Raw genomic sequence first — 24,077 nt, 5'->3', positions numbered from 1 at the left:
AGATAGAGGGTCTTGTGTCCATGTTAATGGCTACTGACTGATGAGGGTGGTCATAGCTGTGGCAATTTCTTAAATAAGATGACAGTGAAGTTTGGCCACATTGATTGACTCTTCCTCTCACAAACAAGTTTTCTGTAGCATGCAAGGCTTTGAATAGCATTTTACCCACTTCTTTCAAAATTGGAGTTAACCCCCTCAAGCCCTGCCACTGCTTTATCAACTAAGTTTATATAGTATTCTAATTCCTTTGTCATTTCAACAATCTTCACCACATCTTCACCAGGAATAGATTCCATCTCAAGACACCGCTTCTTTGCTCCTTGATAAGGAGCAACTCCTTATCAATTTGCTTCACTGCGGGATTACAGCAGTTCACCTGCATCCTCAGTATCCATTTCTAATTCTAGTTCTCTTGCTATTTCCATCACATCTGCAGTTACTTCCTTTATGAAGTCCTGAACTCCTCCAAGTTCATCCATGAGGGTTGGAATAAACTTATTCTAAATCCTGTTAATGTTGATATATTGGCCTCTTCCCATAAATTGCAAATGTCCTTAATGGCATCTAGAATGGTCAGTCCTTCCCAGAAGGTTTTCTAGTTAACTTTGCTGATGCTGAGATCCATAGGAGGAATCACTATGATAGCTATATCCTTATATAATGTATAGCAATGTGCAGTAGCAAGAACATAATCTTTAAGGTTAAGGTGTCTTCAGATCCTAGTTTTTCATTTTATTAACTTCCATTTGGAGCAAGTTAACTTGTCAGAGCTTTTGTTTCCTTATCCTGTAAAATAGGATTTATTAATTATTAAGATTGTTAAACCTAACTGAAGTAGCCTTGCATAATATCTAGTATATAGGTTTTAACTTTTACTATATACTCACCCCCACCCCACCCTATATGATACCTTAAAGTGGTCTTAGACTCTCAGAAAGAGCTAGCTTGATTAGGTGATGATCTTGTATTAGTCATGTCATTTTTTTGTTTTTAAAGACTTAAAGTTGAAGGGACTTCTCTTGATTGTTGCTCCTGAAAGGGCCTTAACCTTCAGACCAATTCCTTCAGTTTTTTGACAACATAATTTTTTTAAAAACCAGCTTCTTTAGGTAAATCTAAATTTCTCTGGTGTACCTGTTTTTCTGACACCTTGTTTTTTACCTTTTGTTAGATTGTATGATTTAGTTCTGGAACATCTGCTAGAGTTGACTACATATATTTTGCATCTTTATAGCTCTGTTCTCTTTATATTTGTTCTTTGAGGTAGTAAATAATGCATTTGCTAGTGAATTACTGTTGGTGAAACTTATCCCCATTTTGTATAGGTGGGTTCATTAAATTCTTTCCTTTGTACATGTGCACAAGTCCCTCTTTTATTTTTTGCTTAATACACTGTTTTCTGGTTGGTCTGACTGTAAGTTATCTGAAGGATTCTGAAGAAATTAACGGAGTAAATTAGTTTTACAGTCACAATACTCCAAAGTTCTGGCTTTTTGTTAGTGACATTCTTAATGAATAACATGCCAGGATGACTCTTCGGTACACAAGAATTATATTTTAAAAGTCTAATATAGATAAGGATAAGGAATAGTTAAATACCTATTTCACTGAAGGATATTGGGAGGAAAGTTAATTTCATATTAGTAAATAACAGATTTGACAGTATAATCCAAAAGAATAATTTTGTTCTAATCTTTGAAATTACTTTAAACTTTTGTATCTGCAAATATTAACCGTGATAACTCTCAAAATAACTTGAGTCATATTAAGGTTTTTGAAGCAATAGATGAAGTTACGCTTCATTAACTAATTTTAAACTTTTTTAGGTAAATGAATTGGTGGATGCCAGAGATGTCGCCCTTGGTGCTTGGTTTGAAGCACGTATACATAGTGTTACTAGAGCTTCTGATGGACACTCACGTGGCAAAACTCCACTGAAGAATGGCAGTTCTTGTAAAAGGACTAATGGAAATGTAAATCATAATTCCAAAGAGAACACAAAAAAATTGGACAATGTACCCTCTACATCTAATTCAGATTCTGTTGCTGCTGATGAAGACGTTATTTATCATATCGAGTATGATGAGTAAGTGCTCATGATATTGAGGACTTCATTCGTATTTTTGTTTGCAGAAGCAAAATCTCCCATTTCAAGATTGTTTTCAAATAAGTCTTTCTGAAGAGATCATCTAGGAGTCATGTTTGGTCTAGTACCATGTTTTTGTTTCTGTTTAGTGGTTATAATAAGAGCTCCTTAACATTCAACATTTGGCTCATAAGTAGTTTGTGTTTGGTATCCTAATACCTGGCTTAATTTAATATGTAAGGTTTCTCTGTCTGGTCCTCTGGTATGTTAGGGCTTTTGCTATGCATTTTAAGAATATTTTGGAAAATATATAATAACGTGGGATGTAATAGTCTTTAGAATGGAGTTGAAATATTTTCTGAAAGCTATTGCTGAGTTAATTCACATAAAATTTATACATATAAAGGGTATAATTCACTGTCTTTAATATAGTCACAGGATTGAGCATTATCGCAAACTAATCTTAGAACACTTTTTTTATTTTCCCTCCAAAAAACTACATAAGCAGCAATCACTTTCCAGTCTCCCTCTCCCAACCAAATGTTTTTAAATGTTCACGTGAAAATAGTATTAAGAACTTGATTTGAGGGCCTAGACTCTAACACTGAATTATCATCGTCCTTACTTATTTTTAAAATCCTACTATAAAATTTACTATGGTGAAAGATTTAGTATTTATTCAACACTACATAAACTTTTAAGTCTTCACTCAAGTGACATCTTCATATGTGTAGAAAATACGCAACCAAATATTTTATCAAATGTAAGTTCAAGATTCTAAAAGGGTTGTAATTTTTCTTACAAAAATGGTATGAAAGACTTTGGTGTTGACACATATTTCCAGGATACCTGGAAAGGGCTCCAAAGTAGATCCCTTTTATCTTTTCTGACGCTTCTTATGGCTCTACCTAAGTTGCCAACATGGCTTATTTCAAATGGCCATCATACTGCTTTTTTTTTTTTTTAAACATAGTAGATGATAATAGAACCGACAGTTTAAATGAGTATTAAAATGTGGGATTGGCCAAGACTTGAAATATTGGTAAATCAAGGCTGGAATAGGAAGGGATTGGAGTTGGTAGGTTAACAGTAACCAGTCTCTGGGTTTATGAGTACCATGGCAAAGAGGCAAGACACTGCATTAGCGGGGGACTTCAGCTATCTGTATATCTGTTGTCAACAAGTAGAGCTCTTGATTTGTTTTGAGTGTTTATTTCTTAGAGAAAAGAACTCAGAAACCAGCTACTTGAGACTTGATTCTGGCCCATAAAGGAGTTATTATTTGGCCAAAAATTAATAATTGTATAGAATGGCACAGTGTGGCTATAGAGTGAGTTTTAAACACTAAGTGAACTAAGGCTTACTAAATTTTTACAGGCTTAGGGGCTCTTAGTTGGTTTTGGAATACAACTTTCCAAGGAATAGGCCTGAGTTTGGTATAATGTTAAAGCATAAATCACAGTATCTTAGCATGACTATTTATTTATTTGGTTGCACCAGGTTGGCATGTGGGGTCTAGTTCCCTGACCAGAGAAGGAACCTGGGCCCACTGTCTTGGTAGCGTAAGCCACTGGACAGTCCCTGGCTATTTTTTAATGTAGGAGAAATTTTTCTTGACTAGAGTGAATGTTAGTAAAAGGAAGTGTAAACCCAGAATGCATGAGAAGACTAAAATTATCTGTTCAAAATAATTTCACTGGATGGAATTATTTCAGTACTGGCAACTTAAGGAAAACAGTATCTGAACTTTCTTTGAGAAATAAAGTATCAGAAGCTTAATTTAATATGTATCACTTACATCTTCAAAAAGAACAAAGGACTATATGAAATAAAATATGAAAATAGATGAGTTTCTGGATAAGAGTCCTAAATAACAAAAGGCTGGTGTAAGCACCTAGAAAGACCCATGACCCCATATGGATGTGATGACAAATCTTGTTAAAATTTCATTCTTCATGGTTATCAGAAAAGTTAAAAATTATAGTCAAGTTTATGTTAATTTCAATAACTTATTAAACAAGTCCTTACTTTCTTGGGTGGAGGATGCATTGACAAGAGACTGGCATATATGGCTTAGCAGTAGTACAGATTCTTACTGAATAGTAAGCTCCAACTTAGTCAGTAGAATGTAGCTGTCAAATAGTTACATTGTAAGGTGCTTGATTAGAAACAAGATAGGTAGAAGAAGACTGGTGTTCCTGTTGTACTGGGCTGATTATTCTCTACTTGGATATCTTTAGAACTCAAAATACAAAATCATCATGAAGAATAGCTGAAAGAACTAAGTATTTAGCTTGAAAAGTCTGGGATCAAGATGGCTTTCATATTTTAAAAGCTCTGGGAGGAAGTTCTGTACAACACAGAAAGTAGGTTTCAGGATAACCTGGGCTTCCCAGGTGGCGCAGTGGTAAAGAATCTGCCTGCCAATGCAAGAGACGTGAGAGACATGGGTTCAGTCCCTGGGTCGAGAAGATTCCCTGGAGGAGGAAATGGCAATCCACTCCAATATTCTTGCCTGGAAAACTCATGGACTGAAGAGCCTGGTGGGCTACAGTCCATGGGGTCACAGAGAGTTGGACACTACTGAGCATGCACACAGTTCCCTTTAGAGATAACAGAAACTTCCTACCAGCCAGATCTCTAAAGATAGAGAATGGTCTGCCCTGAGAAGTAAACAAAAACAAGCATTGACCCGCTTTAGTCTTAGATGGCAGATTACTAACAAATAATCCAGTCATTCTAACTTCAGTTTTCACTTTCAAAACAGTATTTGTCAGACAATTTTTTTGTACTTAAACTTAATAAATTCTAAGTACATATAGGCTGCGTTTATGATTCTGATCTAGTACTATCATTTCTCAGTGACTTAATTCATTTTTCTCATAGAGTAAGTTGAAAGTAATCTGCTTGATTATTTCCAAACTCTGAGTGCAGCAGTGCATTTTGAACAACTTGTCATTTAGCCTTACCATGCTTGGGTACTTGGGACCCAAGGAACCTGTCAGAGGAATTCTTTGGGAATAAGTTTAAAATGGTGGTGTCGAGAAGTTAGTTTTATGGTGACCTACTGGTCCTAACATATTAACCAGATCAGAGTTTAAAACAATTTTTACTCTATGAGAAGTGACATTACAGAATTATGATATAACTTACAAGGTTCATGGTTTCACCAGTCTAGCCCCAAAAGCCAGATCTAGTAGTTAACATTGTTATAGAATCTAAATGAAATCATTTGTTTCCTAATCTTACTTCATTTTTCCTCAAAATTATAGCTACAGATATTCTGAGTTCATAAAAAGCAGGTTATAATAAGAAATTTATTTGAAATGTTTTAAGGTTTAAGAGTTTTTACTGTTTGTAAGAGTCCCTTTTCTATAGATTCTTCAATGAACATAGACTGAATTTAGAGCTTCTTACTACAAATAATGTAAAGCAAAATCGTAGAGTTAACATCAGAGTACCTGATTCAAAAAACTTAAATGTGTGTGTGTGTTTTTTTTAATGATTGTTGTTCCGACTCATCTAGCATCACCCTTGTCTGAGCAAGGGTTTTGTATTTTTAGAGTTAAACCACCCCATTAAGTACTTTGAGAGAAAGAGTTGGCAGTATAAATATTAATTCTAGACTTTAGAGATTTAGATCCAAAGGATTCTTAAATCTTTTGTAAAGTTTTTTAAATTCTTAAAAGCAGCTATGTTAAGACAAATCACATAGCATTCAATTTGCCCATTTAAGTGTAAAATTCAATTTTTTTTAGTATATTAACAGGATTGTACAACAGTCACCACAATCTAATATAGAACATTTTCATCTTCCAAAAGCCTCATACCCATTAGCAGTCACTCTCCATTCCCCTACCTCTGCCCCCACCTCCTCCAGCCCTTTTCTCAACCCCTCTCAGCCATAGGCAATCAGGAATCTTCTGACTCTGGATGTGTGTATTCTGGACATTGCATATAAATGGAACCCTCTAATATGTGGTCTTTTGTGACTGGCTTTTTTTACTTAGTAAAAGTAAACAGGTTCATCCACGTTGGAGCTTGTGTATCAGTACTTTATTCCTTTTTATTGCAAATAATTTATTGCCAAACCACAGTTTACTTATCCATTTATCAGTTTATGGGCACTGATGTTTTCTACTTTTTGCTGCTATGAACCTTCATGTACTATTTTTTGTGGGAGCATTTTAATTTTTTGGTATGTATGTGGCGGAGGGGTTGCTGGGCTGTATAGCAGTTATGTTTCACCTTGGGAAGAAGTGCCAGATTTATTTCCAGATGGCTGCACCATTTTATATTCCCATGAGTTATGTATGGAAGTTCCATTTTCTCCATATCCTCACCAAAAGCTTAACTACTTCTTGATTAAAGCCATCCTGTAGTGTTGGAGTATAACTGTATTGTACTATATATATATATTTACGTATATTTGCATGTTGTATATGTATATATGTCATTTTATAGTATTGTAGGTATAATTGACCTACAACACTGTAGCAGCTACAGGTGTTGAATATAGTGATTCAGTATTTCTATACATCACAAAATGATCTTACTCCTAAAGTGTATTTGTTGGAGAAGGACTATGCCTGATTGAAACCTTTTTTTCCCTAGTGATATTTTGGCAGAAAATAAAAGGAAGGTAATACAGGAAATTAAAAATGCATGAAGTCGTTATGGTCAAAGAGAAGATGAAAATTTTCTTTATTTCCTAGTTATATTGTGCTGTATATTTCCATAGCTTTCTAAAAGTTGTTTATTCCCATTAGTTACTCTCTGTAGTTATTTAAGGTTTAAAATTTTTAAGGGTCCTAAACATTTAAATTCACAAAGCTATAACTGCAGTCTTGTGAGAGTAGAGATCCCAAAGCTATTGTGATGAAGAGCCATGACCTTGACTGATGTGGAAGTAGATGAAAAGGGGCAGTCAGTTCCTTAGCATTTCTAGTAGTTTAATATGTCTATAGTGTTTACAGGTACTTACATTAAGTCTTTTTTAAATTTAGGTTTACTTAATTACACTAACTCTTCTGTACCAGACTCTGAGCTAACTTCTTACTGGAATGTTCATATAATCTTTAACGTAACTATAATGTTTCATTAACTCCCATATGAAGAGACCAAGACTTATGTAACTTGCCAGAGGTCACATATGTTAAATGGTCTGACTCAGAGCTTGTGCGTTAACCAGTATGCATTATTGGCACTGTGCCTAAACATGGTATATGTAATTGGTGGAAGCCTACGTGACTTCAAAGGTCAAACATTCTGTATGACCTAAAGACTGGCTTTCGACTCTGCCAGGGTTTTAAAGCAGACCACACTCACAACTTTGAGTTCAATCCTGGGTAGCTGAGGGCACACTACTGAGTTTATACTCATTACTTGGCTGCTCTATCAACAGATAAAGGCTTAAGTCCTTACCCTGCTTTTGTATTAAGAAACATCTGTTCCTTGTGGATTTGGTTTAGATTCATTTTAATTAGGCTAGTGGTTCTCAACCCTACTTCCACGTTAGTTGTCTAAGAAGCTTTAAAAATATCAGTGCCTAGGACCTACTCCCAGAACTTCCTATATAATTGATCTTTGGGACTTCCAAGCATTGGTGTCTAAAAAGTTCCTCTGGGATTCTCATATGTAGCCATAGTGAGAACTGTGGCCTTGGAACAGTGGTTCTCAAAGTGTAGACCTGGCTGGGAATGTGAGCATTATACTTGCTAGAAATCCAATTCCTTGTACTTAACTCCAGATATAATAAGTTGATCTCTGTAGGTGGCCCTGCAATCTGGGTTTTAATATGTCCTCTGGGTGGTTCATATGTATACTCAAATTTAAGAACCACTCACTCATTGCCTTTTGCCCAGCTTTATCATTTGCTATCACATACCTGCCTCTAAAGACCAATATGAGGGAAAGGGGTTGATATGACAATTTAAATATAGGAACTATATTAAAGACTGGAGATGATATACAATACCTGAGGAACCTGAGTGTTCATCTTTTAGTACCTATATAGGTGGCATATGACTTGTTGATTTTTCCATTTTTCTTTTTATATAGATAAAATTGTTAAGTCTTTTTTCTATTAATAAAAGAATTATATTTCATTTAAGCTAAATGATCTATATCATTTAAATGAGGGCCCATATTCCACTATGCAGTCTTTGTGCCAGCTTGGCTAACATAGGGAAGCAATGTCCATAACATGTTTGTGGAGAATTTATCTAATGATATATTGGTAATTTTTTTTTGTTTATTCTTTATATATATAAATTTTTTTAAACTGAAGGATAATTGCTTTACAGAATTTTGTTGTCTTCTGTCAAACCTCAGCATGAATCAGCCATATGTATACATATATCCCCTTCCTTTTGAACCTCCCTCCCATCTTCCTCTCCATCCCACCCCTCTAGGTTGATACAGAGGCCCTGTTTGAGTTTCCTGAGCCATAGGGCAGATTTCCCTTGGCTATCTATTTTACATATGGTAATGTAAGTTTTCATGTTACTCTCTCCATACACCTCACCCTCTCCTCCCCTCTCCCCATGTTTGTAAGTCTATTCTCTGTCTGTTTCTCCACTGGTAATTTTTTTTAGCCAGTTAATGTTTTAAGTTTTGTGACAATTTTAGTATGTTAACATCATTCACATACTGTTTCTTTTGACTTGATAATTTCTCTGAATTCCCCAAACTTGCACTTCCTCTTAAGAACTCAACCCAGATCATATAAAAGGAACTTGGTAGTAGTATTTGCAGAGTTAGCTCCAGAATGACTGTTTAAAAGTATACTTTATTTCTTCTCTCTGTTCCATCATCCATTAAGTATTGGTAAATTCTGGAGTGGGGGCCAACACTCATATAGTAGTTGAGTATTTGCTCTGAGATCTAGTCCTGGCTTTCCTTTAGAATTACACTCTAAAATGCATCTGTGGTTTTGAGACAAGCTTCCTAAATTTGGCTTCACGTTGAATTAGATCTCAGAATCTTCCCACATACATGCTTTCTTGCTTGTGCATCCTTACAATGTGTACCTTTATAGGTCATTTGAAAAGGTGAATTTGGGAATACTAGTCATGTTAGTGGCTTTTTAAAATTGCTTTGTTAAATTTAGTGGTCTAATTTAGAGACCTTGGTTTATAAATTGGAGCTAATTTCTATAAAGAGAAATGTAAGTTAGAAACCTCTAGTAGTTTGAACAAGGAAGTATATATCTAAAGAGGGAAAATGTTTATGAAAATTACTTTATTTCTATATCTTAATAATTGTCAGTGGCTAGGCACAGTTGAAATCTTGAAACATGAGTGTTAAGAGTTTTCATAATGATGTGAAAATTACCATATAAGCTTTCATGTTCCATAGTGTTCACATTTAGAATAGAAATGTCGGTTTACCTTGGAAACAAACTTAACTTCTTATTTTGAATTTTTAGTAAATTATTCTGAAGTACCCTTTTAAAAGTATAGTTCAATAATTCTCTTTTTAATACAATACTATGTGCCAGGCACTCTACAAGTCCTTTACCTGGATTATTTCATGTAATCCTCGTTAAACAATCAATGGAGTAGATACTTTTCTAAGTGTAAAGAAGGAATAACTGAGATTTAGAGAAGTTAGCTAACATACCCAGTATTGAATAGTTGATAGGAGGTAGATCGAGATTCGGAAAAGCACATACTTAGAACCACACTACCAGACTACCTCTCACTTTGAGAGAAGCCTGCTTATAAAATATTTTAATATAAATAAATATGTATATATAATATTATAAGGCAGTTATGTTTACATATTTTTTAATTTTCTGTCAGTCTCTCCAGTTATACTTTCACAGAACAGAAACCTTAGATCAATAAACAAATACCTGTGTGCTTTCTTTTTTTCTGTAAGGGAAAATAGATTATTAAACTGCTGTTTTTAACACAGTGTCATGGCTCAACCCATGGGAATGAGATCAAATGGAACTGTTAGAGCATCACTTAGGACTTGGAGGGTAACTTATGCTAGGCTACAGTTAAAAGCCCATCTGGCGAATATCTTAGAATAATGTTGCCATTGCCACCAGCAGTCTTTTTAAGATTTTTTTTTTGAGTTATTCTGAGCCTGTGGTGCATGCTTTTGAGTAGCCTTGATTATGGTTACTACAAATAGAAGTCAGTGAGCCAATTTTGAATAAAATCAAGTGGTATTTTTAAGTAAAAGTTGTTCTGTAAAGTAACAAAACTGATTTTATTGAATGTATTGATGTGATCTGTTTCTAAAGGACTGTCAAAAATGTTTGAATGATTTCTGGGTTTTCACGGGAGAAAAGGAGTATGATTTTTAAAAATCAGGTCAGCGTGTCATGTTGATCTTGAGTAGGGAGCTATAAATGAGAAGTTAAGTTTCAGAACTCTGGCGCAGTGACAAGTCTGCTTCATTGTTTCTTGGTTGTTACTGACATGTTTGCCAAAAACTTAGAGTATTTCCTCTATGACTTGCAGTGTTCTGAATGGATAAAAATCAAAAGGAGGGCAGAAGAAGTTAGATCTTTAACCTTATTGTTGTTCTTCTCTTGTGTTAAAAGATAACTTAGTGCTTAGAAAAATAACTACAAATATTAGTTAAAATGACTACAGATATCAGTTGATTTCACTTTTTCAAGTTTATACATCATTCCTTTATAGTAGTATCTCTCAAAGATGGTCAGCAAAACTGTGGATTCACCCAGGTAAGGTGTCTATAGTGCAGTTTCCTGAGGGCTATCAAAGACCCACTCCCTGCATTGGGTTGGCCTGGAGTAGAGCCCAGGAATCTGCTTTTCAAACAGGCAGCCAGGGCCTTCTTAAGTATACAGATCATTGGTTCTGTTATAGGCAGCATAGTTTTCAGGCGTTAGAATCAGAAATTTGGTTTGAATTCTAGGTCTTTGGTTAAGTTTTTTGCTTTGCTTAACTTTCAGCTTTAATTTACTCATTTGTAAATATCTACTTGACCGTGTTCTCTTTTTCCCTAACAACCTCGAAAAGTATCCAGTAATAATAGTCAAACTTTCTGCTTTTAATTTATTAATAAGACCAAGTTATTTTGGTAAGTACTCTAAAATAATTTACCTTTGGCATAGCTATTTTTAAACATAATTACATTGTTTTAACAATTAAGTTATACACCATTGTTAACATGTTGTACAAATTGAGTTTTATTTCCATGTATGTATTTAAGTCCTACTGTAAGCAGTTTTAAGTAAGTTATTTTTATCTGTGAGTAAGCTTTACATTTAAGGTGTGAAAGTTAGCAGTGCTACTTATTAGATTAAAAAATGCTCTCTTTTTGCATGTAGTATGACATTAAAGATTGGCTAAACTAGAACATGCCTCCAGATGAATGTTGTCCTTATTTAAGCATTTTAACCCCAGGAAGCCATGTTTTGAAAGAAGGTTGCAGTGACAGTACTTTGCTTAATACAGTTTGAATCTTATAAAATGATTAGTTAGCTTACAAGTCACCTAAGGAAATGTACTTTTACTTTCTTATAACAAACCTGTTGTAAAAATTGTGCTTAATCGATTTCCTTGTAGTTTAATTCCCCAGGTTTTACTCAATTTGCTAATTGAGAACACAGTTGGATTTTGTTAAAATGTCACATAGTTCAGGATAAAGCATATACTGAAGGATAGCTCTAAAAGATACCTGAAGAGTATGTAGAACAATGAAAATGTTACTGGGAAGAAAAAACTTAGGGATATTTAAGGTTTATCTGAAAATATAGGCTGTATAACACCAAAGTGTTTCTCTACTCTCACAGATGCAAAGTAGCTAACTGGAATAGTCTGTCTTACATCTCTATTAGAATAATAACTTGACTTCAGGTTCTGAGAACAGGAGGGCATGAAGTGTAATTAGAAAAAAAAGGACCCTAGTCTCATCTTAGCATATCTGTATGTAGGCTCATGGCACAGTCTAGATGGAGTCAGCTTTGATATGTTCCTGCCTCTCTGCTTCAGATTTTGAAGGATATCTTGAGCCCTGTTTTAGATTTTTTTTTTAAGCTTCCAGCACTTTCCAAAATATTTCATGCAGTCTCCTGCAGTCTTCCTCAGTGCCAATGCTGGAAGAAGTCAGTGCTTGGACCAATTTGTAGTGCTTATCTTCAGCCCTTTGATGCCATGGGAGGCAGGGAATCCTGTGTTAGAGATTGCTTTTTAAGAACTCCAAAAACGTAATCTTTAAAGTACCTTTTTGTTATCTCTGTATAGAGTTCTTCACTGCCACTTAACTATCCTAAAACACAGTGGTCATAGTTGATTTATTACATTTTTTTCAAACATTTGTTAGCCTGTTACATCCCAAACACACCAAAGTTTGAACATGGTACCTGCTTCTTAATGAAAACTTGGTATTTTACAGTGTAAGTTGTGATAGAAGTACGCACACCTAGCTTTCAGAATACCTTAAGTTCTGCGAATATAAGGTAGAGAAGGTAATTCTGTATTCCTGATGGAGGAGAATGCTAGGATACCGGGATAAGGAGATAGGAAATATGGCATTACCTGAGGGTAGACAAGTGTAGAAGATACATGGTGAGTAATAAGAAACCAAACTAAAGGTGAATAAAGATTTCCAGTTAAATGTGGCAGATTAAGATGCATGTTTGTCTCCACTCCTTCTTAAACCCTCCTAGAAGACAGTAAAAGAATAAAGGCATAAGCCCCTGAGGACAAAAAAAAAAATGTGGTAGAAGTAAGACACAGAAGAGAAAACAGCAAACTTTTGAAAGGTAAGAAGCTAATGGGTAAATGATGCCTAACTTAGCAGGCCATAAAGAGCTGAAACCTGAGTGTAAGCCAACAACAAGCAAGTGCATCGTGTTGAAGAACCTTAGGAAGGTTTGGATCTTGGATTTACCAGGTACTTTGGAGGTCGGCATATCCATGGGGTGACAAATTGTTGGACAGAAGCGATTGAGCACACACACACACACACGGAAAAAACTGAGAACAAAAAGACTTATTTATATGAAAGAGCATTTTAATCACTTCTACCACATTCAAGGCTTAAGTCAAGAAAGAGGAAAACATGGTATTTGGGAAATAGGATTCAACACAAGAAGTAATGATAGGAGATCCCAGCATGATATCAATGAAGAGCAAGCTGTCCAGATAAGAATAGGACAGAGGTATTTAGAAAATGTTTTGCAACCCAGAAGATTAGTAGAATACCTGAAATGTCTGAACACAGTGGAGTTTTAACAGCTGTGGCAGAATGGGGGTAATTAATGGTGAAAGTGTTAGTCACTCAGTTGTGTCTGACTCTTTGTGACCCCATGGATTGTAGCCTACCAGGCTCCTCTGTCCATGGAATTCTCCAGGCAAGAATACTGGAGTGGGTTGCCATTTCCTTCTCCAGGGGATCTTACCGACCTCGAGATTGAACCTGGGTCGTCTTATTTGCAGGCAGGTTCTTTACCATATGTAAATAGAAAACTAAGCAAGTAGCAACCAAAAAGAAAACTTAAGTACACAATAGAAAACAAAGCTGTGGAAGAGCGGATGTATAAAAGCATACTTCATTAGTTAGCTGTGAACACTTATTAATATTTAGTCAAGATAATAAAGAAAAAAATACTGATAGGTACAGACAACTCATTTTGTTTAATGTGCTTAAGAGCAAGCAAGTTGATCAGTCATTGCAAGAGTCTAGAGCCAGGTGATCAGTTTAAGTCATGCCTCTGCTTCTTACTTCTTTCCAAATAACTTCTCTGCCTTGTCTGTGAAATGGGGATAGAATAATATCTATCTCTGTCCTAAGAGGTAAATAATGTTAACACTTAGAGCAGTGCCTTGTGTTAGTAAAGTGTAAGAAAGAGGAGGATGGAGGCAAATGAGCTGTACATGAGGGGTGGGTAGAATAAGTTTGAAGTAAAAAGCAATGTAAGCACATTGCTTAAATGTAAATGTGGAGGTGAACAAAAATAGCTAAAAGTTAAACAGTTGCATCTGGGGAATAGAAATCAGAAGTGTAGTGGGCTGGAACCAGAGGCTGCTTGTTCTCATTGTAAGCCTTGAGTGTTAACTTTGAGTTTCGTTCACCTGTGGGAAAACTTTTAAAAAGTGGGAAGATCCTTTTGCCTGAACTTGAAGCACAAAGCATTTTATTTTTTTGTAGAAATCTTATGCAGAGGTTGAGAGAAAGTATAATGAACTCATCACCTATCTTTACTCATTTTGACCTCCTGGCCAATCTTGTTCAGTCCCTGCCAGCATCCCCAGGTACCACCGCTGGATTATTTTGGAGCAAGTCCCCAATTTTAAGTGTTTTCAACCAGAAATAGCCTTAGCAGCTATGGTGGGCACACTGCTCAGATCTTCAAGACAGAACTTGTTGACCTACAGGGAGTGATTGCAGTTAACTGACAACTTTTAATCACAGCACTTTTGAGATCTGTTACAGTGTTTGAGCCAAGGCCACACTCTTTCCTGGTTCATCTTGTTGTTGACATCTTAAGAGCATTCAACTGAGAAAATAGCTAAATGGATTCTTTTTAAAGTGTGCAGAAGAGAGCTAACATCAAGCCAGAGATTTACTACTTTTTGAAGGGTCGATATGTGGTTGACCTTTGGCTGGTGTTGGGGAGCTAACTTTCAGGAGAATTCTCATTCCTTGATAAAAATGGTTGACTATGCATAAGCTCTACAAAAGAAATATGGATTATGTTGAATACCTGCTTCTGAGAGTCTGGAATTTTGGTTTGTGCTAGGCATTGAATGCTGATGTGATCAATTCCTAATAAAACTCTTGAGCATTCTTTACTGCACATCCCTGGTAGACAACATTATAACACATACGTTGTCAGAATTTGTTGCTGAAGGAATTAAGCACATTTTGTGTTACTACTGGGAATGGACTGCTTGAGCTTGTACCTGGTTTCCTCTGGACTTGACCTTATGTTTTTTTTCCTTTGCTGAATTTGCTTTGTATCCTTTCATTATAGTAAATCATAGCTATGGGAAGAACTGTGTGCTCTTCTGTGAGAATGAGACCTGTGAGTTCCCCCAACAAATCACTGAACCTGACTTGGAGACCCCAGCATGTTAAAAAAAAAAAAAAAAACACACACACCTGAAATTTACAATGATTCCTTAAAATCAAATGACCAGTCAATGTTCAGACTTATTTGTTTTTAAAATATATTCTTAGAATGTACAGATAAGGATAAAATTAAGATTCATCCATTGCATGTAGTTGCTAGGTTAAGTCTCAACCTACAGATCCCCCCTACTTTTTTCTTTTTCTCCTTATTATTTGTTTACGCAAGTGATAGTTGTAAATACTATATAGTAAAAGTGCTCAGTTGTGTCTGACTCTTTGTGACCCCTTGGACTATATCCCACCAGGCTCCTCTGTCCATGGAATTCTCCAGGCCAGAATACTGGAGTGGGTAGCTGTTCCTTCTCCAGGGGATCTTCCCAACCCAGGGATCGAACTCACCTGTCCTGCATTGCAGGCAGATTCTTTACTGTCTGAGCCACCAGGGAAGCCCAAATACAATGTAAATGCTGTATCGGGACTTCCCTGATGGTCCAGTGGTTAAGACTCTGAGCTCCCAATGGAGGGAGTAGGTTTGATCTCTGGTTGGGGAACTAAGATCCCACGTGCTGTGTGTCCAATAAATAAAACATTTGGGAAAAAAAATGCTGTATAAATAGTTGTTGGAACCTGGCAAATTGAACTTCTGCTTTTTTGGAACTTTCTGGAATTTTTTTCTGGTTATTTTCCAACAGTGATTGGTTGACTCTATGGATGCAGAACCATCCATATATTTACCTGTTGCATGACATTGAGAAATGTATAATACCTGCTTCCCCTTTCTTTTTTTGTTGTAAGATTTGGGTGTTGTCAGTCTGATAGATCCATTGTGAAATTTGCTGCCAGCTTTTAATGGTTTTAGTAGCCATTAACCTTTACCTTCTCAGGTGGTGCAGTGGAAGAGAATCTGCCTGCCAATGCAGGAGATGCAGGTTTGATCACTGGGCCAGGAAAGACCCCCTGGGAGTAGGAAATGGCAACCTCCTCCAGTATTCTTGCCTGGAAAATTCCATGGATAGGAACCTGGGGGGCTGTAGTTCATGGGGTCACAAAGAGTTGGACATGACTGAGTGACTGAGCACCCACATAACCTTTACCTATCGTTGCTATGTAATGAAATGTAGTAACAATGGTAATAGTTCTCTTTCCTTCATTTGTTAGCTATATAGCTCTTTCATAAAGAACTTTCCTTAACAGTTGATTCATATATGAAAGGTAGAATAAACTATCAATTGTTGAACTTTTTCAGTGTTCAGAGTGAGTAAATTCCCTAGCATCCTCCAAAGGATCCTCCAAGGTCAGTGAGATTTTTACTAAGTATCATGTGAACTAATGGATTTTAATACTTGCTTTAATCTAACTCAGCTCTTTGTGGTGCCCAAGTTGTCTCATCTCTGGCCTGTGGAAGCTCCTTCAAGTTGAACCTGACTTAATGAGGATTTCTTTACACTCAGGTACAACAGGATGTCCCAAGCTCTCCTGTTTCCTGCCCAGGACTGGAATCAGCCATTTCTTTAAGGAGCTTTGGTTCTTTAGACTGTATAGTCAGCTGTTCATTGATACTTGCTTTGATCGTGTTTCTAGGTCTTCACATTGGAAACAGCTAAGAAATGTTTGTATTGATACTTCCAATTAATTTTAGAGTTGAAGGGCTATCATTTAATCTTTTATTTTTTCTCTTACTCGAGAATCATAGTTCTGATAATGTCAGCATTACCCTACTTTATTCTACTCATATGATGGTTTCAGACTAACAGTGCTACTATTGCAAACAATATTAGTGAAAAGTTGGTGTATTTTTTACTTTGTCCTTAGTAGAGAAGTATAACTCCACTAGGAATATAGAGTTAATTTAGTGTATTTTCAAGTCACTTAAGAGTTTGTATTTAAGCCACTTTTTCATTTTGCTTTTGATCTTTAGCGATTTCTCACATTTTGTAAATTTATGATCATTTGAAACATTATACGGTTCTCAAGGAAAAACATCGATAAGTACATTAAGAAAAACAGTGTCCATCTTGGTTCCTTCTAGCCTATTTCTTATCTCTTTTTGTGGTAAATAAATGAGTTTTGGTTTATCCTTTTATGTCAAAATATACATATTTGTGTGTGATGACATGTATACTCACACATATATACACACTTTTATATGTACATATATAAGTCAGTCATGTCCGACTCTTTTGCAACCCCGTGGACTGTAGCCCACCAGGCTCCTCTGTCCATGAAATTTTCCTGGCAAGAATACTGAAATGGGTATCCATTTCCTCCTCCAGGGGATCTTCCCAACCCTGGGATCAAACTCATGTCTCCCACATTGGTGGGTGGATTCTTTACCACAGAGCCACCTGGGAACCTATTCTTCAGGCACAAATACTGGAATGGGTTGTCATGCCCCCCTCCATGGGATTTTCCTGACCCAGGGATTCAATCCGAGTCTCCTGTATCTCCTGCATTGGCAGGCAGGTTCTTTACCACTAGCACGGGGTGGGGAGCCCATGTACAAATATATTTATTTCAACACATACTTAATAGGTAGAAGATAAATATTGTTTGCATCTTGGGTTTTTTGAGTTAATATATCTCTCCATATATATGTATCACTTCAGCAAATGTCATATTCTTTCCATTATATAATTGTATCATGTAGTAAGTAGTTTCCTATTGTGGACATTTGGTTATTTCTAGTCCTGCTGTTACAGATAGTTGCAGCCTTATGTGTGTGTCTTTTCATGGGGTGTTCTGTTTCTTAATGTTTGGGATGGATTCCTAGAGTAGATAGAATTCCTGGATCAAAAGGTAAATACATAGGCAGTTTTGCTGGATATTGCCAAATTCCCCTCTTCAGGGAGACCATACCAGTTTGTATTCCCATCAGCAGTGTTTGAGAATGCCTGTTTTTCTACAGCTTATGAACACATTATTATCAGGCTTCACAAAATGTTTTAAGTCGATCTGTGTTTTAGAGTCTTTGGCAAAAGTATGGTGGAGTCTAAGGAGTCTAAAACAGGGAGATGAATTGGCCTTGACAGCCTCAGAGAAATGCAGGCCTTTACTGAGGATATAGAGTTACATTAAAGTGTTGACAGTATGCATAAGGAGGACTTAGTAATGATGGAGAAATTGGAGGTAACTTCAGTTTCTGGGAGTATGAAAAATAGTGAAGAATATTGAGCATCAGCAGATTAGAGCATGGGGGAATTTCTTGAATTTGAGGTGCTCCTGAAATACATGTTAGAGATGTAGTTGGATATATGAATCTGAAGAGAAATTTCGGTTAGAATAGAGCATTTGAGTCATCCTGTGATGTTAAGATATGTGTAAATGAAGATGCTGAGGAAAAGAATAAAAGTGATAATGGAGCCTCAGCGTGTTCTTGACTTTGGTAAAAATAGTTTTATGGGTCCTTTCTATGTCTTCTTACTTAGCAGCTGACTTAACATCTCTGGGTAGCATCAGAAAAAGTATACTTCATTTTCATGACTTTTACACGCTATACATAAAGACTGTGTATTTATATGCTCTACAATGTAATTCTGTTCTGAACTCATACAAACTTAGTTTCAGGGCAAACATAGCTTAAATTCCTTTGATGTAGGGAATGGTTTATTTTGACTCATCTCCAGTAAACATGATTTTATATATGATTTTAAGACTTGTTTAAAATATTTCCAGTCTTGGTATCTAATCATAGGCAAATGGAGAGTTCTTGCCAGTGAAATACCCTTTTTTCCCTATATTAATCACACAGGAATATATGATAATGTCAGGATGTAAAAATCATGTTACAGCTGAGAAAAGGATCTCATATAAAAGAATAGTTTTCTATCATTTATGGCCTTAAGAATATTGAGTCAGGAAACACATTCACTACTTTAGAAAAGCCCTAAAATAGCTAGTTAAAAGTCTTCACCATTTTAGTTTTCAAAACAACCATATGGGCTAGTTAATTAACCACGAGGTATGTTTTACACATGAGAGATAGTCATGTGTAAACTAAACACAGGTAAAACTAAAACAGCGAAGTTGGTAACTTTCCCAAGGATACACAGTAGTAGGAAGCTAAAATGGAATTTAAACCCAGACAAGTTGAAAATAGAACATATTTTGAGTGAAAAGACAGGATGATAAAGGATTCAAAACCTTATGTAAGTTGAAGGAAATTCATTTATAATGTTTTATACTTAAAGGGTGGCAGGGTGACCAACTTAAACTATCAAGGATTAGGTCTTTAGTGGAGATGGTGTGTAGATTTCTTCTTGGCACTTAAGCTGTGGAACTCTTTGTGTTTATCTTTGGTCCAGTATCAAGTATATTCTGTTTCCTATGTCAGAGTTATGTGAAAACAAAGTGACTTTTTTTGGAGTTAGAGCTGCCCTCTTCTCACTGTCCAAGTAGAGGTTGCTCGGAGGCTTTGGTAAAAGGGCATTGCAGCACTGAGGGTGAATGGACCAGACCCTTTTTAAGGCCCCTTGCAAGTCTGAGAGTTTTTTTCTTTTTTCTTCTCTCCTTAACTAAAATTTGAAGAAATTTGATTAAACTGAATGATTAAAATATCACCAGGATTAATATCCATTTATTATAAATAAGTTAGACATACTGTGAGAGTCCTAGGCCTGCATAGTACTTATTAGATTTGGAAGAACCGAGACAAGCTGCTAGAGCTGCTTCCAACTTCAGGCTCACTTCCATTTTGAGTAGGCCACTCAATTAGTTAAGGGTTAATGGTCTCTTCCCTTAGTTACTACCTTGTTAATGCCGTCACAAAATGTTGTGATATTTAACTATTCTTGTGTTTCTATATAGCACAGTAGCTTATCAAACTTGAGTATGCTTGAGAATTGCTGAGAGGATTTGTGAAAATAGACCACTGGGCCTCACTCCCAGGGTTTGAGTCAGATCAGAAGTGGAGTTAGTAGTTTGCATTTATAGCATGTTCCCAAATGGAACCACTGCTTTGAGAACCACTGCTATAGTAGTTCGACCTACCCGAGGAGATTGAGTTTTCTAAGAGCAGGAACCAGAAATTACTTGTTTCCTTATCCCTCTACTAGCAAGCAATACATAAAGACAACAGATCTTATTAATGTTAAAGAAACCACTGTGGACTGTTACATTGCTCTTTTTGCCTGTGGATACCAGATGTTAGGCCCCAAATTGAGGAACCTTTTAAGTTCAAGTCAGGTTTAGGTTTGTTAAACCTTTAGAAATTAAAGTAAGATCAAGATTCTACTGGAATTCTTTCTCATGGGCTTCCCAGGTGGCGCTAGAGGTAAAGAACCTGCCTGCCAGTGCAGGAGACTTTGGAGACGTGGGTTCGATCCCTGGGTCAGGCAGATCCCTGGAGGAGGGCATGTCTCTCCAAGATTCTTGCGTGGAGAATCCCATGGACAGAGGAGCCTAATGGGCTACAGCCTAGAGAGTCGCACAGTCAGATATGACTGAAGCAGCTTAGCAGTCATGCATGTTCTTATTATGCATAAAGCAAATGGCAGAGCTGGATAAACTGGTTCCAAGTTCAGGAAGAGATGAGCATCTAGTCTTACTAAAGTAATTTTTAAATGTGGGTTAAGAAAATGTAGAAAAGAATAACTTGTTTTTTTTACCTATCTCTACTCATCATTCCCCATCACCTCCCTCCCCAAGCTAGTTAAGAATGACACATTAAGATTTTAACAAGACTTGTTTATTCTGGCATTTAAAATCAGAAATAAATATCATTTACTTAAGTGCCATTAAGAATAAAATTATTAGGCTTTTATACATATAATTTTAGTCTTCCATGCTGATAATCATAATCATAAGCAGTGTTCTGTGATTCTTTCTCCTCAGATATCCGGAAAGTGGTACTGTAGAAATAAATGTCAAGGATCTTCGACCACGAGCTAGAACCACTTTGAGATGGAATGAACTAAATGTTGGTGATGTGGTAATGGTTAATTACAATGTAGAAAGTCCTAGTAATAGAGGATTTTGGTTTGATGCAGAAATCACTACATTGAAGACAATCTCAAGGACCAAAAAAGAACTTCGTGTGACTGTTTTCTTGGGGTAAGATTCTCTTCACTTATGCCGTTTAATTACTGAATTAAGAAATGTAATTTTTAAGTGTTAAGCGCATGTTCTTTAATTGAAAAAAAGATGAAATCCATGAAATATGGAAATTTCCATACTAGAGGAAAACTTTTTAATAGATTTCTTGAATTTTTTATTAAGAATGACCCTTAAATCTCCATTGCTACTTTAAGGCTGAAGGTATTATTTGAAAGCACCTTGGAAACAATTGAACATGTTATTAGAGAAATTTTTGTCTACTGTACAAGATTCTACTAGGCTAAACCAATAATATATAGACATGTTTCAGTAGCTATGTTTGCTGTGAAGATCTATTGATAGAATAGAAATGAATGTCTACCTAGCCAGCTGTCTGCTGGACTTGAAAGACTAGCAAAAATTTTCCTTTTATAGTAATTTTATTTAACTTAGAAACTTAAAACCACCTTTGAAAAGGATTCAAAACATAAAATATCACCCAAGATTTCATATCACTCAGATGCTTCCATTGTTAATTCTTTAAGAAATACTTTTAGATGTTTCCTTCAAGTGATTCAAGTACTATGCATTGTTTCAAAGCTACCGTTTTACACTTGGAAAAATGTTGTCAACACTGTTTTGTGTTCAGTTCTTCTGAATAAAATGTATTTGAGAAATAGTCACTAATTTACTTTTTAAAAAAAGTCTGCTAAAGTATTTCCAGTTCTTTATCATGATGCTTAAGTAAAAACCTTGTGTATGCACTTCTGTGCATTTTTCTTTAGAATGAATTCTTAAAAGTACATTTGTTGTGTTGAGCATTGCGGACACTAGAATGACCCTGACAGTTTTCTTTTACTTAAGAGAAGCAGCCAAACTAACATACTTGTTAAGTCCTGGTTAACTGATTATGCACTGTGCATACATATAAGGGATACATGTATATCTAGTTTACTGTTGAGGTGACAGATCTAAGGTTAAGCATCTGCCTGTAATGAGTAATATAATGAGAGGTGGGTAAACTGTGGCCCATTGGCTACTGTTTTATGAAAAGAAATTTTTATTGGAACACAGCAGTGCCCATTTATGTTTTAGCTAAAACTGGCTTTTTTGTCTGTGTACTCAACAGCATTGTTGAGTGGCTGCAAAAATAAAACTTACAGAATTTTAAACTCTTACTCTCTGACCCTTCATGGGAAAAGTCTGCTGACTCCTAAGATAAAAAGATTGTGAACTTTTTTTTTAGAACTTTGTGCAAACACAAGTGTGATTCTGTTGTCAGGCTAAGGATGTAATAACTCAATTAACAGATTTCTAAGTAGCTTGAAATTCTGACATGGATACAAATCATGAAGGAAAGGAGAAAGCATCTACATAAATTAGTTATATAGAGATTCTTATAATGTACGTAGGTGTAGGAAGTGAAAAAAAAAAAGGATGTATACACAGCAGTACTAGTAACATTGAGCTAAAAACGCTTGCTATTTAAAACGTTTTCCTGAGTAATTCTGAGGTACAGTTAGTGGAGCACTCTGGCTTTAGGGACTAGAGATAAGATTGAGTGGAAATTATAGATAGGCAAATACTGACTCATGAGAAAATGGTGGTATTTGAGTGCTGTCCCAAAATAAAACACACTGTCCTATATAAAGACTTATGTTTGCTGTCGTATAGGTTTTCACTAGGCTTGTTAAGGATACAGGAGCCAAAAAAGGAATCACTTTGGCTTGTGGATGGGAATTTTTTTTTCATTGTTAGAAATCTTTTCCCTTCACTGAAAAGAGTTTGGTGCTGTTACAGACAGTGCTTCCATGACATACTTCTGTCCTGGTGCTTATGTGTGTTAGTTTCTGTTGGGTGAGTCTTTTCTAGAAGTAGAATCACTTGATTGTAGAACATGTGCATCTCTAACTTTAGTAGATAGAACCAAATATTTAAGTGGTTGTGCCAGATTCCACTTCGACCATAGTGAGTTCAAATTGCTCTGCATTCTTAACAACACTTAATTTTGTCGGACTTGAGTTTTTGGTACTCAGGTGAGTTTCTAATAATACACTATTGTGGTGTTAATTTACGTTTCCCTGACTATTAATGAGTTTGAGAACCGTATGTTTATTGGCTATTTGGATCTCTTGTAAGAATCCTGTTTCAAGCATTGGTGTATGTTGTAGTTAATTAGGTAGTCTCTCATTGAATTTTTAGGAGTTAGGGACTTGACCATTCAGTTATATATGGAGAAAATACCTACTTCAGTTCTGTGGCTAATCTTTTTTTCCTATGTTTGAATTAGTCTTAATTTTAGGTTGTCGAATTTATCAAAAATTTCCCCTAATGCTTATAGTTTCTGTATCTTGATTTAAGAAACCTTCTGAGGGTTAGTCAGGGTGGGAGATGGGTGAGAGTGGTTAAAAGGTACAAACTTCCAATTATGATATATAAGTTCTAGGGATATAATGTATAGCATGGTTATAGTTAATAATGTACTGTATATTTGAAAGCTGCTTAGAGAGTAGATCTTAAAAATTTTCATCACAAGGAAAAAATTTGTAACTGTGGGGTGTTGGATGTTAACTAATCTTTTTGTGGTAATCACTTTTCTGTATATTAAGTCATTATGTTGCACACCTTCAGTTCAGTTCAGTAGCTCAGTCGTGGCTGACTTTTTATGATCCCATGGACTGCAGCACACCAGGCCTCCCTGTCCATCACCAACTCCTGGAGCCTAGTCAGACTCATGTCCATTGAGTCTGTGATGAGCCATCCAACCATCTCATCCTCTGTCATCTCCTTCTCCCACCTTCAATCTTTCTCAGCATCAGGGTCTTTTCAGATGAATCAGTTCTTCGCATCAGGTGGCCAAAGTGTTGGAGTTTCAGCTTCAACATCAGTCCTTCCAATG

General features: G+C 36.0%; 1 protein-coding gene across 1 annotated transcript in view; it reads left to right on the top strand.

Moving 5' to 3' along the window:
• Positions 1-24,077, top strand: part of UHRF2 (ubiquitin like with PHD and ring finger domains 2) — a 71,823-nt gene that overhangs the window by 13,754 nt on the left and 33,992 nt on the right. The window contains exons 3-4 of the mRNA XM_018052010.1: positions 1,827-2,086; positions 20,978-21,196. Coding sequence (XP_017907499.1) covers positions 1,827-2,086; positions 20,978-21,196 — 479 coding nt within the window. The remainder of the gene's footprint in view (positions 1-1,826; positions 2,087-20,977; positions 21,197-24,077) is intronic.

Source organism: Capra hircus, chromosome 8 (genome assembly GCF_001704415.2).
Source record: "Capra hircus breed San Clemente chromosome 8, ASM170441v1, whole genome shotgun sequence".
Lineage (NCBI taxonomy): Eukaryota > Metazoa > Chordata > Mammalia > Artiodactyla > Bovidae > Capra > Capra hircus.
Note: the sequence above shows the minus strand (reverse complement) of the source record. Positions and strands in the feature narration are given on the sequence as shown.